The sequence below is a fragment of the Aspergillus bombycis genome, assembly GCF_001792695.1.
Source record: "Aspergillus bombycis strain NRRL26010 chromosome Unknown contig00176, whole genome shotgun sequence".
In the NCBI taxonomy this organism is placed as follows: domain Eukaryota; kingdom Fungi; phylum Ascomycota; class Eurotiomycetes; order Eurotiales; family Aspergillaceae; genus Aspergillus; species Aspergillus bombycis.
This window is the reverse complement of record NW_019170178.1, coordinates 32035-46831: the sequence shown is the minus strand read 5'-3', so window position 1 is coordinate 46831 and position 14797 is coordinate 32035. Positions and strand designations below refer to the sequence as shown.

General features: G+C 46.6%; 6 protein-coding genes across 6 annotated transcripts; 3 read left to right on the top strand and 3 right to left on the bottom strand.

Annotated features, from left to right (window-relative positions):
• Positions 1 to 263: 263 nt before the first annotated feature.
• ABOM_011592 (uncharacterized protein) lies at positions 264 to 962 on the top strand (the record flags this gene model as incomplete). Its single annotated transcript, XM_022538720.1, has 1 exon — positions 264 to 962. The coding sequence occupies one exon, from the start codon at positions 264 to 266 to the stop codon at positions 960 to 962; it is 699 nt and encodes a 232-aa protein (XP_022383529.1).
• Positions 963 to 1686: 724 nt separating this feature from the next.
• On the bottom strand, positions 1687 to 3194 carry ABOM_011591 (DUF409 domain protein; the record flags this gene model as incomplete). Its single annotated transcript, XM_022538719.1, has 3 exons — positions 1687 to 2167; positions 2215 to 2821; positions 2879 to 3194. 3 exons carry the CDS (start codon positions 3192 to 3194, stop codon positions 1687 to 1689), a joined length of 1404 nt encoding a protein of 467 aa, XP_022383530.1.
• Positions 3195 to 6324: 3130 nt separating this feature from the next.
• ABOM_011590 (uncharacterized protein) lies at positions 6325 to 7596 on the top strand (the record flags this gene model as incomplete). Its single annotated transcript, XM_022538718.1, has 1 exon — positions 6325 to 7596. One exon carries the CDS (start codon positions 6325 to 6327, stop codon positions 7594 to 7596), a length of 1272 nt encoding a protein of 423 aa, XP_022383531.1.
• Positions 7597 to 8444: 848 nt separating this feature from the next.
• ABOM_011589 (putative cell wall protein) lies at positions 8445 to 9245 on the top strand (the record flags this gene model as incomplete). Its single annotated transcript, XM_022538717.1, has 2 exons — positions 8445 to 8531; positions 8592 to 9245. 2 exons carry the CDS (start codon positions 8445 to 8447, stop codon positions 9243 to 9245), a joined length of 741 nt encoding a protein of 246 aa, XP_022383528.1.
• A 1420-nt stretch (positions 9246 to 10665) lies between these two features.
• Positions 10666 to 11804, bottom strand: ABOM_011588 (ATG3/ATG10 family protein; the record flags this gene model as incomplete). The annotated part of the gene is made up of 2 exons (XM_022538716.1): positions 10666 to 11212; positions 11281 to 11804. 2 exons carry the CDS (start codon positions 11802 to 11804, stop codon positions 10666 to 10668), a joined length of 1071 nt encoding a protein of 356 aa, XP_022383527.1.
• An 834-nt stretch (positions 11805 to 12638) lies between these two features.
• Positions 12639 to 13408, bottom strand: ABOM_011587 (putative cyclin; the record flags this gene model as incomplete). The annotated part of the gene is made up of 2 exons (XM_022538715.1): positions 12639 to 13082; positions 13148 to 13408. The coding sequence occupies 2 exons, from the start codon at positions 13406 to 13408 to the stop codon at positions 12639 to 12641; spliced, it is 705 nt and encodes a 234-aa protein (XP_022383522.1).
• Between the last annotated feature and the right edge of the window lie 1389 nt (positions 13409 to 14797).

The following is a 14797-nucleotide window of genomic DNA, read 5'->3' as shown; positions in this document are numbered from 1 at the left end:
TTTTTTTTTTTTTTTACTTTCTCTTTGCTATCTATATTGCTATACGTGAGGCCATCCGGAGCTACTAATGGCTTAGAGTGGTACGGATCAGTCGATGATGACATTTTACCGAATGGCGTTTGGAGCTTATATACCGTCTTACTTCACGTTTCCTTCGATAAGGCAATAACCTCTATACCCGGGCGGCTTCATCATAACATCTATCTATTACATACGATTCGCAAACAATAATCGAGCCAGGCGCTCGCGCAAACAAACAGAAAATGGCACAAATATCACAATCGCCCCTCCTCCGCTTACCACTTGAAATCCGTCTAATGATCTATGAATACGCCCTCGATGTGCCGAACGAGTACATGGACAGACCGCTGATCGTGGTCAACGATCGTGGAAATGCCTTCACAGCGCGGGGCCGCTACCGCGCTCTATCAATGTGTCCCAGCTGGGTAGGCGAGAACGGCAAGGTGCGCAGTCTACTCTCGGTGAACCGACAAATCCACGATGAAGTCGAAGACTTCCTGTACTCGCATAATACGCTCTTCTTTCTCAATGCGTTTAGTCTGGACCGGCTTGGTGCGTTCCTAGATACGCTTAGTGAGACGGCGCGCAGGCGCATTCGCAGCGTCGGCTTCGAGATCTTTTTCTTTGTGCATTCGCAGACGGGCGTGCCGAAGCGGACGTTGAAGGAGTATGAGCGCGCCGGGAAGATTCTGAGTGAGAAGCTGCCGAATTGGAGCAGTGTTGTGTTTTACCTTGATCCGAGGTTTTATTTCCCGTCGGCGGCTGTTGGGGGCAGGGAGTTGTCGGCTAGGGGTGTTTGGTATCTGGCGACGAAGTTTGGGGCGATGAGGAAGGAGATGCAGTTTTTCGCGCTGCCGTCCATTCATCGGCATGTTATGGACGAGGCCAAAACGAAGATTCAGATGGGGAGGAGGGGGTCGCAGGAGCGAGCATTTCTTTAGCCTGTGCTTCTCTTTTTTTCGTTTCTTTTGTCTTTTATTGTCTTATTTTCCCCCCTTCCATGGGGTTCATTATCAGGTTTTCGGTGCATTATACCTAGTGGCACTCTCCGCTTTAGGGGGCTTTCTGGGGTTTCACTTGGGAGTTTCGAGGGTGGGGAAAGTATCATCCCCTTGGATTGGTGGTGGTCGATGCGCCATGACGTTTTTCGAAATTGATGCGGAGATAAATACGTCTCTGTTCATCATTCTCCACCCACCATATTAATTATGTCTCGGAGTCCCTTCATCGGTCAGGATCATTAGCGGGAGTTTTCAGGTCAGATGAGATTGGTATGGAAATCATGGTTTCGGGCGCAAGGGTTGTGTTAAAAAAGGGTTACATAGCATGTCTTATAGATTTCGGTATAATAATAGACGTCCATTGCTCAGATGATCTTAGTGCATGGTTGTTAGATCGGCCGTGAAGGTGGAGATGCTGCAGGTGATTCCTGTGATCAGTATGCTAGGCACCATCTATCTCCAGCCATTTAAGTCCAATGACTTCTAAGTTGGTTAACAAAATCAGCGATGTTGATTTAATTGTTTACCCACCGTCTACTATGGCTTACTAATGACAGTATGTAGCAACTCCACAGGGTCAGCTAGTCAAACTAACTATAAACGGCTAAATACTCTATGCTTGGTGAGGTAATTGTATAGCATTTGTGGCTCGTAAGCAGGTTTCTCAGGCTGGGGGTAAGAAAGAAGCGAAAAGGGCCCCTTGAACAAGGGCATAGACTATCATGTAGAAGACTGTCATACGTGCGTACCGGTACTGATTCATGATCTGGGCCTCCTTCTTGCCCCGGTGTGCGTCCGCTTTCTCCAATGACGCTAGCGAGTGCCCCTCAACTAGAGCATGTGCTAGCCAGAGATACCACACTGGATAGCCTGAGGACATGCGTGTGATTATTTGGACATGGTGTTTCAGAAATGTCAGGATGGCTAGGGTTATCTGGGGAGCCGCTAGGCTACGTAATAGGCGACCTGTTAATGGTGCCTCAGAGTGAACTTGCATTTTGGGGATGTTGGAGGAACTTTTCTGTCCATCCGATCCCACACTCAGCGTCCAAATAGCAGAGTATGTCATGATTGCTAGCATTGGGCCAGCTAAAGCAAACAGGGGGGCATTTGACAAAGTCCAATACCGAAGAAAACCATTATTCCTACTAGCGTTAGCATAGACATGGTAACTACCGAAAAGTGCACATACCAGTAATGGTCTTGAACGAAGCTATAGATGCTAGGAATAGTCCTAAGACACCATGCCCTTGGATCCTTGTTATTCATACAGAACTGCTCGTAAGCAATATATTGCGGCATCATAAAGCCAAGGCCCGTGCAGATTCCAGCCATACCGATAGCGATTAGCCGACGGGTTTTAGCAAACGTGACCCCCTTAGTCATTGAGTAAAGGACCCTTATGGCTTCCTCAAAGAAAATCATGCCATTTAAAAGACCATTACTGCGAGCGGCCGTTGCTAATCCATACAAGATACCAGATAGCGGGATTAAGGCATCATGGTGACCCGTGGAAGCCCCTGAATGACTAAAGCTCAGTATAAATAAGAGCGAACCCATGAAGCTCAAGAGAGCGTGGGTACTCTCGCCATAAGGAGCCGATAGGAATAGCCCAGCAGGCGATAAGATGTGTAAACATGCGGCGATAAATGCAAGGTTGCGGCCCTTCCTTCCTGGAAACACAGCACGTGCTAGACTGTACAGCACAAAAACTGACATACCATGAGCTGCATGAGCTACGGTAATGCCGATGATACTCTCTATTAACGCATGGCTTATGCCGACTGTGCGTTGGAGAACTGGCATATAGTTAGTAAACTTAGAGCTCTCCCGAGGGGGGGGGCAAGTATCCTCACCATCAACAAAGGTTCTGATAAGACTTGCAAACCCAAGATTGAATGCCCATTCTTGCTCAAACAGGCAGCCTCGACGAGCGATTTCTGTAAAATAGATAGCGTCCCATCGGGTTAAATTAGTGGCAAGCAAGCCCAATACTGGCGACAACAGTCCAGGGCGGTCTGTATTAGTTGTGTTACGGCCCAGCGCCAGTAAGGCGGTCGAGGTATCATACGCAGGACCGGGACTGGAGACGACCAGGAGAAGCAGAAGAGCTTTCCAAGAGACAAATATTAGTAGAAGAGATCGATAAGATCGATCGAGTAAGGTTGACATTATAATTGATTAATCATTTGAGACGTTCATGAGAGATGCCCAGCAATACGACCTCGCTGATTGGCTCTGCAGCGAATGGAAAGTGGAAGGGCCAGCGAAGGGATACGGTACCTATAAGTTACCCGTGACCCGACCGTACTATGTAGATGGACCCATACTAGTACTAGGACTAACTTGGGACTAGGTCAGGGCTGCTTTTTGCTCTGAGAGATCCCGACGCGTGGAGAAAGGCAGAGGTGCGTGTTGAACCCGAGGACATGTAGGCGCTAGGTCTATTTAGGACGCGTCAATATAGTAGTTAGTCACTATTCGACATCGTAACATTATATAGTATGCCCAGCTCAGAGCACAGGGCCTGAAAGGTCATTTTAATGCAATTATAGGGTTGCGGCGAGGCTTATTCAAGCCCAAAGAGTTTCTAGGAGTAACTAAAGCCAGCCTAGTATACATGAGATCTCTAACCCAAATTACTCAAGTGAAGTATGCCATTATGATATTTTTGAAAAGACTAGACGTTTATGGAAAGATACTGGAGAATGAGCAGCACATCATTTATATCATGAACCTACTAGTAGATATACAAATTGAAACATATATCAATATTCGATCAGAAGATGCCAAAGGGAGCCCAGTTCAACACAAAGTACATTTGTATAGTCAGTAGCTACATGCTAGTGAAACGTCTCATTGAACAAGGAGCAAATGTTCATACAAAAGAGGAGTATACAGACAGTAGATTTTGATTTGATATTAATCTTCAGAATGTCACCACACTTCACTATAGAAGTATATATTGGAATATAGAGAGGATCCGGACGCTGCTAGATTATCCAGACAATACAAAAATTTCAGATATAGTTTCGGTTTATAATAGTTTTGAAATACTACTATTGTACTGGGCAGCTATGGGCTATAGTAAACTGAAACTTGGGAGATATTTTAGAGAGAACAAAATATTTTCTAGAAGTCTTGATACTCTTAAGATACTGTTGACTGCTAATCCGAGAACTATCAATATACAGAATAACAAAGAATATATAGCACTGTATTATATAGTTATCAACTACATAGATAGCAGCAGAAAAGATTTAAAGAATATTATTCAATTCCTCTATAAAAATAGCGCCGATGCAAGTCTATCAGATAATAAGAAACAAACAGTATTATATTTATTGGCTGGACTATCTCGAGACTGTAATTCTATTGACGCGGCTGTTATAGATCTATTGATTGTATATAGTCTCGATATTTATTAGATCGATAAATCCGGTGCTACTACTCTTTATGCGATATTAATCTATTAACGATAGATCCCGGTGCTTAAGTATCTTCTTAAATTTGGGGTAGATACAACGATCCAAGACTTAGAAGAAGATACATCTCTTTATAAATTTATAGATTATCTGTACTTGAGAACAAAGAATATAATACTGGCTCAAAGAATAGTAGCGCTGGACAAGATCACAGCAGTTCTACTAGTATAGACAGCTGGAAAAGCTAATATAATAGACCAATCAAACACTGCAGGGCAAATATCTCAACAGCTACGTGCGAAAATCGTGGCTATATGGCAGAAAGCAGAAGGGTGTATAATTGAACGAGAGGCTAGAGGGGTTCAAGATCATGACCCCTGAATCCTGGCGAACATAGATACATCTAGTATGGGTATAGACTCAATAGTAGTTCCCCCTAACGAGCGGTAGACATATATCTGGTGTGTGTCCCGGAGGTTCAGCTGATGTGCCCGGATCAATCAGTGAGCGCTCTGGATATAATCATGTGATGTCCTCATAAAGCAGCGGGTCCTGTAAAATGAATTCAAAGCAAGAATGCTACAGTAATACTACTTGGTACTACTAGTAGTAATCGGAACGGCTACTCTAGCGAACGGTAGCAGCCAAGCTGACTTGCTACTCGCTGTCACAAGGTTCCGGAATTGCTGGATCGGGAATTCTGCATGATGCCCGCCACTCGGTGGAACTTTGATCATTCAGAAGTTCACCTGCGCGCACCAGTCGGAGTGGAGCATGAGACTTTGTAGAAGAGATTCATGAGATCTTCCGGTGGCACCCGCATTAGGAAGTTGAAAGACAGGCAGCGGTCGAGAGAGTGTGGAGAGGCTTTGGGGGTGACAGCAGTCAAATAACGTCATGGCGCCCCCTCGTGATCGGCCTGAGGCCTCATCCGTCGAGCAAATAATTTCACTTTATTATTCGCGCAACGTCATTGTTGTTTTAGTCGTCCTGGGTACGGAGTGCTTGTACATACATATATCTACGTGGTATTCCATACACAAACCCAGACCCAAACCACTACCTGTCACTTGCAACCGAGGGCGAGGTTCCAACCCAGCCACAGGATATTTCTCCCTACGTGCTACCAAGTACTAACTAGTACTAGTATACTAGTAGTAGTAAGTACTCCCCGATAACTGGCATTTCCCCCGCATGTGGGCCAATCATGAACGCCTACTAGTACTACTTTGTTGGGCTGGCATGAAATAAGTCTAATTCATTTGCCTGAAGGCCTTAAATTTCGGTCCAAAGAGACCCGCTTCGTTAATACCTCAGGTAACAACACCTGGTTGTTGCATGCTTGTGAACCCAGCAAAGTCAGGCGCATCGTCCACTTGTTCTCCCACCTTTGGTCGCCTAGTCGCTGCAAAAGCCCACACCACTCGACATTCACCAAATCCCAACTATCCTTCCACATGCGCTTCTTGCAGGGCTGCTTCAGGCGTCGTCGTTGATACCTCATTAGTCGGTGACTTAGCTGTTTTTCCGCGATTGGAAACACCTAGCACTGATCGTTTGCTTTTCGCCACTCCTGTAGGTTGTCCCTGGTGGATTCCCTGGTTCCATTCGTCGCATCCTGGGGGAATCTCCACCAACAAACATCTGTTACTGTTTCATGACTGTCAATTCATGTGCGAAGTATGTAGCTAATGGTCATTAAGTACCCAATATTTTTTGTCTTTTTTTTTCGTTTTTGGTTCATCACCGCTTTTCTTTTCCCGAAATCCCCTCCCTAATCATCCCTTTATAGGAGGGCTCGTCCACTTCGAGAACTCAATCGAATTCAATCCCTCGAACTGTCTTACTCGACAGACTTGGCTACCGTGACCACAATCATGAAATCATCAATTGCTGCGAAGGTCCCAAACGGACACGGCAGCGTCTACAAGGAAGTGCGCTTCTCACCAACTGCCACTCCCATTCGTCGTACCCAGTCGGTACCGAACACCCATGCCGTCCATCATCCAGGGACATTGACCACCAAGCGGGACGCTTCGACCTTGAATGCAAGCTACATGGAACAGGCACAGTCTCTCCTTGTTCGCCAACGTGCTAGTTTCGAGAATGAAAGAATACTTTTCGCAGAAGAAAGGCTGTTATGGGAGAAAGAACGGGAACTGCTGAGATTGAGGATCACCGAGCTCGAATCACTCCTAAAGAGTAATGGACATGCAATTACTTCCACAAGAGCTTCAACCGATTCTTCATCAAAACCCATCCTAACGTTTAAATACCCGTTCGACCCACAGCATCCGGCAAGCTTGTCCGAAGAGAATTACCAACACTGTGGCGCTCAAGTGTGGGAGGGTTCTAGCCCCGGAAGTCGGCCCACAAGAGTATTCCCCGAAATAGAGAAGTCAGATAGCCACAGTCAGCACCCGGAACAAGGGAGAGTCTTGTCAATCTCAGGGCCCTCTCTTGACGCCGCTTTATCGCCTCGAGCCCGTGCAGCCGATTCTGCAATCACCAGTGTATCAGTACCGATTGAGAAGCTCGACAGCAAACTTGATGGCATTACGCTCAAATCATCTGCGTTGCCTCCAGAAATTGTCGCCCGCGTAATGACACCTCCATCGCCTTCACCTCAGGAGGCGTCTCCAGCCTCAGTATCTGAAAAGAACCTAGAGCGCCGAAACAGTTTGAAGTTAAGGCTTTCGGAGTTGGGGTCGTTAGAGAGAAGGTTAACGAGGGATGCCGGACACACCCCCATGGTCGTTATTGATGGCGACGCCGATGCCGATGTGGAAATTGAGCAGCCTTCTCCAAGCGAAGGGCGTTCGAAGGAGGGCGAATCCCTTGCTCCAGCGGCACCTCGGCAACCCGCAGAAAACTCCGACTCGTACTTCTCCGATCTACCCGATGATCCAGCCTTGAAAGGCCCTCTATCCCTACTGAACGATGAAGAGCACGACAGTGGCTTCCTTAAGGAATTAGATCAGAAACTCCTTGATCAAGCAAAGCAGGCCCTGGGGTACTCTGGGGAGTCCAAGGCTCCGGAGGTCGAGGTTGAGGCTGCAAGCCGCGCTAGTCAGGAGCCAGAGCTGAAATTCAAAAATAGCACGAACTTTGGTACTGCATTTGGTATATCAAACCTGGGTGGGGTCTAAAAATCTTTTGGATACTTTACACGGCGACAATATGTTTTACACTATGGATTCGTTGCATACATTACCAGTTGGATTTATTTATCTTTCATATACGGGAGAGGCGTCCTTTCTGCTTTATCTATGGATATCATGAGTGACGATATGGGATGATGTATTACTTTACTTCCTTTGCTTCTTTTGGGGATCAGATACAAACCTGGCACTTTACACCGAGGAACATGTGTACCCTACTCAATGAAACCTCCTTTCTCAATTGAGACAAGACCGGTCTTGTTCATACTGACTAAGTAGCGCCAATAGACCTGGGGCTCCTTGCATGGACCTGCGTCAAATTTCAGATCTAGATCCCTATCTTATCTCCTTTCATCCCTTACTGTAACCCCGGCGGTTCTCGTATTCTCCTCTCCTAATTGCTCGAAGCACCTGAATATGTTTATTGTCTCAGCAGTACCGCTTTCCAGTTACCTGCAGGACCCTAGGACTTTCTTTTTCTTTTTTCTTTTTTTTCTTTTTTTTCTTTTTTTTTTTTTTTTTTGCCTTCTTTGCCCCTTGGCCTAAGCTTTGAGCCTGTGCTGGCAGCCCCCTGGGCCTTGTTTCAAGGACAGTTATGCCCTAGAAAGGGTCCATAAGCCCTTGAGAACAAACCCTATCTACGTATTAGGATGATATTCCCCAGAAGTCTATAAAACCCGTCTAAATTCCTTCATTCTTTCTTCCATCGACGCATTCCTTCACTTCTATCAAGCCTCCAATCATTGACTGAATCCACTCATTCGAGAAGCATCTTTGGTCCCTTGGCTATTTGACATTCCCTCCAAAGTCTTACGGTCACTACCATCCTCGCAACAATGTACGACGCGAAGAGCCTTTCGGCCCTCCTGGTCCTCCTGTTGGCTGCCGGACCTGCCTCAGTAGTTTCCGTGCCTGTTTCTGCGGTATGAAGACTACGTGTGCCCTATCTACTACATGCCGTGCAATATACTAACGAAGATCAGGACCAGAACCTTGTCGCGAGACAGATAGACAGCGAGTCTGAGGCCGGATCTAAGTGGGATTTCTCCATCCCCGGTGGACCCTCATACAAAAGCGGCTCTTACGCATCTTCCGACTACCATGAAGATCCCAGCCAAAATGGCGGCTCCAGCCTCTCATCCGGAGCTGATGCAAGCGATGATACAACCATTTCTATCCCGGGTGGCCCCAGCGCCAACTGGGGTAGCTTTGCGCACAGTAGCTATGAACAAACTGAGCCTGAGCCCAAGCCCGAGCCTGAGCCTACTCCTACTCCTCAAGAACCCCAGCCCGAGCCCGAGCCTACTCCTACTCCTCAAGAACCCCAGCCTGAGCCTGAGCCTACTCCTACTACCCCTCCGCAAGAGCCCCAACCTTCCCCTCCACCTACTCAAGTCCCAGTCCAGCCAATTCTGCCTCCGTCCCCAACTCCCTTTGTCCCCACTCCTCCCTTGACTGGCGCACCTGCCCCTGAACCTCCTGCTCCATCACCCCCGGCTCCGGTCGAAGAACCTCAGCAGCCCGTTGAGGAGTGCCCAGCTCCCGAGCCAGAGACTCAACCTGAGCCTCAACCCGAACCTCAGCCCCAGCCAGTGGTTGTCCCTGAGCCGGCCTACACATGCAAATGCGCAGCATAAAGGTCTTCCCTCTACAGCAGCGTCTTGCTATCGAAAAGACCATACAGTCTACTTTCGCCACATTTCCTTACCCTTCTTTCTGTGAAAATTGACCTGTCAATTGCCTCTAGCCTCTTCGGTCCCAACGAGTCTGTGGGGAGGATGCAGTTGAATTATATATTGAGTTTTAGTTTCTAGATTGTACTTGTCACTCGATGTTGATTCAGCTATTATTTTGTATTCCTTATCATATTGTGATTTCCTTTTCCCATCTTATGTGTCTGCCTTCGTTCCTCGGAAGAGTAATGGTAACTAGTTCATGCTATTACAATCCATGCCAAATTATTTACCAATTCATCTACCTAATTAGGCGACTCCCAAGAAGTGGCAAATTACATTTGTGATATCGTAAATAGCAACCTCTATAACTATGCATATGTAGAGGGAAATAAAAAGCAACAATACAAATATGGTCGCCGTGCTCTCAATATCAGATATATCATATAGTAAAAAACACCAAACTACCTAACTATCCATATCGAGCGAGCCATTACTAATATCATGCTGACAATTGGTACAATTTACGCTCGAATATGATTCATCGGGTTTCACCATTTCAATACATATTGGATTAATTTGTTATTGCTATTTTAATCTGGTCCCAAATGGTGGCGCGCAATGTATATATAATCATGTTGACGGGTCTCATCAGCAAGTGGACCCTTACCTGCAGGTCATCTTTAGGGTATTTTTCTGATCACTAGTTTCAATAGCTAGTAGTTGTCTTATTATCGAGGACTAGTGCTTGCATATTGAAATATAGTTATAGAGCAGAAAGAGTAGTAAATGAGGAAATAATAAATGAAGAATAACAGAAAAGGGGGCTGGGAGTACTTAATACTTATTTATACTTCAGCCTCCAATTCTAAATCAGCATAGGCGAGAAGGTAAAGTTTGGACATGTTGTATCGAATGAAGCCACAATTATGTTAGGAGTCACCTATGGAAATGAGACTTCTTGTGCAGGTACAGATACGAAAGCATATAAAATTATTGGAGTTTATCCGGAAATTGCTCGCCTGAGTCTGGATTAGCTGGGATGTTTAATTTGACCTAATCTGAGGACGATCTGGATGATAGAACTAGACTGAAGGACTACCGCTGAGTTAATACTATACATTGGGGTCTGCTGTTGTTTACATATCGTGTTGGGGTCAAGGTGTGGACTGGGGATCTTACGCTTGTCCGGGAATGAGTACAGGGTATAAGGGTAAGGAATGCATGTTTGATTAATGTCTAAATCACCTGCTAATGTTGAGCTGCAATACTCCGAGAATCGTGTGTAAACCATGCCATCATGAATGTAACCACTGCGCCAGGGTAAGAAATGAAGAAAAGCAGAAAACTCGAAGCCGAGGCCATAGCTGTGAGATAACTTCAATCATACTCCCATCGTGAAATCGTGTTCAATCCCTGGTGTCACACTAGCAATGAACTTTAGGAAAACAACCAAATACTGATCCACCCTGATGGCAACCTGTTCTTCTTCATCGTGCTGTAAAACCTCCCACTCATCCCCGCCGCTCTTATCACTGCCCTGCTGTTGTTGATCACTCAGGGAGAGCGCCTTGATGTCATCGACTAAACCCTCCAGACCGCTTTCGCCGGCCGAGGGAACCTTGGATGGGTCAGACTGAGCTCTCTTCAGCTTTTCGCGGCGGAGTTTCAGCGCTGCATCTGCACGGTCGAGGAGTGTCTTCATCACCGAAGCGTGTCGGCATGGGTGTACGCTGGCCATTTTGACGTTGCCATCGTACCATGGGAAGTCTTCGAGGGTAACGGTTTTATCCTTATAGTCCCCCACAACATCCTCCATCATCAGGTGTGGGGGAAGAGGCTCAGATGGTGAGAGGTAACCGGACATGTAAAGACGTGGCGTACGATAGAAGTTAGAGTATGTGATGTAAAGATTATAAGTACGCGTCGGCCTATATGCCCTATGTTAGAAAGATGACCGCAGGAGCAGAAGATAAGCCTAGAACAGATAGAGACATACTGCGTGGTACTGGATGTCGGTTCTCTGATAATAGCTTCTTCGTCATCATCCTCATCCTCCATATCAGGTATTTCGTCCTCTTCTTCCTCTCGTTCTCCCATGTTCCCTGACTCATCCACTGTTCGTACATCCTTTATCCTATTCTCTTGTCGGTCCGCAGAATCCTGACCTCCGCCAGTTCGTAGCCATCCGTCATCATCATTACCGCCTGTTCCCCCAGACAGCATGTCCCTCACAAGTTCATCATCATGGCCTGCATCACCAGCGAAGTTGTCGTTCAGTCGGCGGTGACAGGGTACACCTCGAGTGACGAGAAACTGTTTGCCGGGGGGCAGGTAGGAAACGCGCTTTGCAGGGCCAGAGGCGTCGGCCCATGACCACGATGGGAATTTGTAGACAAGGTAGTCGCCTGCGAGAACGAATTCCTCGGGAGTGATCTGGCCGGTGTTGCGAAAGGTGGAGGTGCGGGACACTGGGGCAAGACGGTCTCTCCAAGTGGAGAGTGTGGAATGGAGAATATTCATAGTAACAGTTGTATTTATATGTAAGTTGTATCAGGCCAATAGATTGGAGTGTGATACGAGGAGAGGAGAAAGAAAGAAATGAAGGGAGAAGCTGTAGTGATTGAAGCAGCTTATCAGTAGTGTGGCGGTCTATGGCGGCACGCGGGGTATATCATGTGGCTGAGGAAACATATGTCATGGATCACGTCCAACTAAATCCTGAGGCTCATGGAACGGTTGAGTCATGCAATTATTTTCTGACTAAACTAAGGCAAATATACTAATATATCATAGTCTACATTTCATTGGATTATGTTCGAATAATATGACCAATCATGACCTGTTAGATACAGGCTCGCGAGTCACCTCGGGCCCTGCCCGGTATGTTTATGGCCCAAGAGCTGCAGCAAGGCCATATTCCTGCCAACAGACTCGTGGTGAAATAAAGATTCTGTCAAGCACCAAGTTGCCCTAAGGAAGAGGCCATAATCTCTTCCCCAAATAGGGCCGAGCGATACGAGGTCCACGTTCGTCCCCACTTCTTTTTGTTCGTTGACTCTGGCCAACGGTTGATGGAAGGTTAGCGTCTAGATGCTCTTCAAATGATGTGCGTGCCACAGACGTGAGATAAATGATGCGCATGGAGTCGTTGTCTGTTCTCACTCGCCTTCTGCCATCATTCTTCTTCTCTCGACCTCAGCCTCAACTTCGTCCACAATCATAGGTACCACCCGACCCTTCCATTTCTCCATTTCCGCCCGGGCAAAGCCTCCATACTTCTCATTCCTACCACTAGGAATCCAAGTTCTTCCCGATCCACGTCAAATACTTCCCACCACTCACCATCAACCAACTTTACCCCGACTTCTCGTGCGGCCAGGTATATAGAAGACACAGCAAGGGCGTTGGTTGGTGTGTCACATATAACAGTTGTGGTGATAGAAGAGCTGCGTTCAGATGCTCGAACACCCTTTGCGCAACAGCAGAAGATGATACACCGAGGGTTTGAAGGTAGGTTAACGCGATAGTATGGGGTAGGGCAACATGGGTATTGAAGCCCAGTGTGCGCAAAATTATCGATTCGATTCGAAGCAGCACCGTTCGCTGGCTCTGGTAACCACCCTCGGATAGGCAGTATGTCTCAGGGGAGGGCTTCTCTGACACCCCCTTGGGGTTGATGAACCACAAAGGAGAAGCGTCCTTCGATACTAGGAAGTTGTAGACATTCAATACCGATCGTGGTGATGTAGGCTGGAAGGATAGCTTAGCCGTCATATATAAAGCTGCAGCAGAGACATCCTACAAAATTCGCCACATCAGCATGATTCCTGCTTAGATTTTTGGGATAATGACGCGATTCTAACCTTGACAGAGTAAATTCTAAGACTCCCACCTTCAGCACCTATCCAGAACCGGGTAAATGTCACAATGGCCTGCGCAATGATATCTTGCGACAATCGGAGCAATACCCCAGCAGCTTGGGTGAGTTGAGTACCGGCAAATCGAATAGATGCTTCTAGTTCTGGAGCAATGCCATCAATGGCTGACGATGAATTGGAGAGTTGTTCGGGTGTTGCGAGAGCGTTGGACAGGTATTTCAGTCCGTCTGCAGATGAACGTGCCATCGGTTATGTTAAAGATATACGAAGAACCTTCGAATAGGACTATAGGAATGGCTGAAGCCTCAATTATTGTTAAATATGCAACTATCGCCTGATGAGGATACTGAAAACGCCTGGGTTATGGTAACTGTAGGCAGTTCAACTTTCTCCGCCGTGACATCGGCAAAATCGAAGCTTACGTCCGTTGCGACAACCTTACCGCCTTTTTCCTGTGCCCTTTTAGGAAAGGAGGGTCCGCGGAATATATAACACGTTGGAGTATTCCAAGAGGTATAATTCTTGCTTTGAGTAGTTCTAAATTTTTTTTGTGAAGCTGTATTCATTGAACTCAGTATATATTGTAGTTGAAGTTCATTCATGTTTTGAACGTTACTGGAGAGCTTCGTTCTCGTTTGCTGGCATTGACAAAACAAAACCAGTATGTAGAATGCTTCAATTATCTCACGAAGCGATGGCCGCTGGAGTACTCCGTCTATAATCCTCCATACGTCTTGGTTGGGTGAGGGAAAAGCTGATATGGCAGAGGCAAAAATCCATCGATCGGTAACTGTAGGCCTATGACTGAATGGTATGTGCGCCAAGTTTATTTTGGTCATCGATAATTGGCGGGACCATTGAAGCTGTTCACTCTGCACATGCCGAGTGATCAGGACATGGACTTTGTCCAAGAGTAGAGGGTCCCTAGTATTAGTGGATGTGTTACCGACCTAGTTCAGTGGTTCTGTTATGGAATACTCTGTATACTTGGCTCTTACATTGCAGCTCACGCGTCCTGCACAATTTCAGCAGGGTTAAGGCAATCTGGAGTTATTCTACCTCACACATATTGAGCGTTTGAGAGTTTTGTGCGACTAGGTATGGCCCTAAAAGAGCCAGTATTAGGTGAGAACATACAATTTCTGTATGCTAAGCAAGCTTCGTGGGTATCCGGAGAAGATGACAGCTGCGGACCATGGGCCGCAAAACCTTTCCTTCTCCATTCATTTCCATGGTTGTCGTTTCATTCAAGACAGGGGTAAAACGGTCTTCTTTGATCACCAGAGTTGACTAGATACAATCTCGCAATGTGATAAGGGTTGATGCCCACTATATCTGCCACAGATATTTCATTATGCAGAACGCTGTGATTGGTCAAGTTCATCGGAGGGTCTGATCGACGAGCAGATAATCTTACGGGCTTGAAACAGTGGCTCGAATGTCTGAGATCAGACATTGCAGACCGTCCGTCACCCGTGACATGCATGCAACTCAATACCCCCTCAGGTACGCATGTATGGCTTCTCTTTCCATGGCGTTGTCATATGGAAGTCATGTAGATGACGTCGTTGCGTATGGGGCAGATCATGTTCAGCAGTAGCTGACCTATGAGGCAAATTAGTCTAATAATAACCG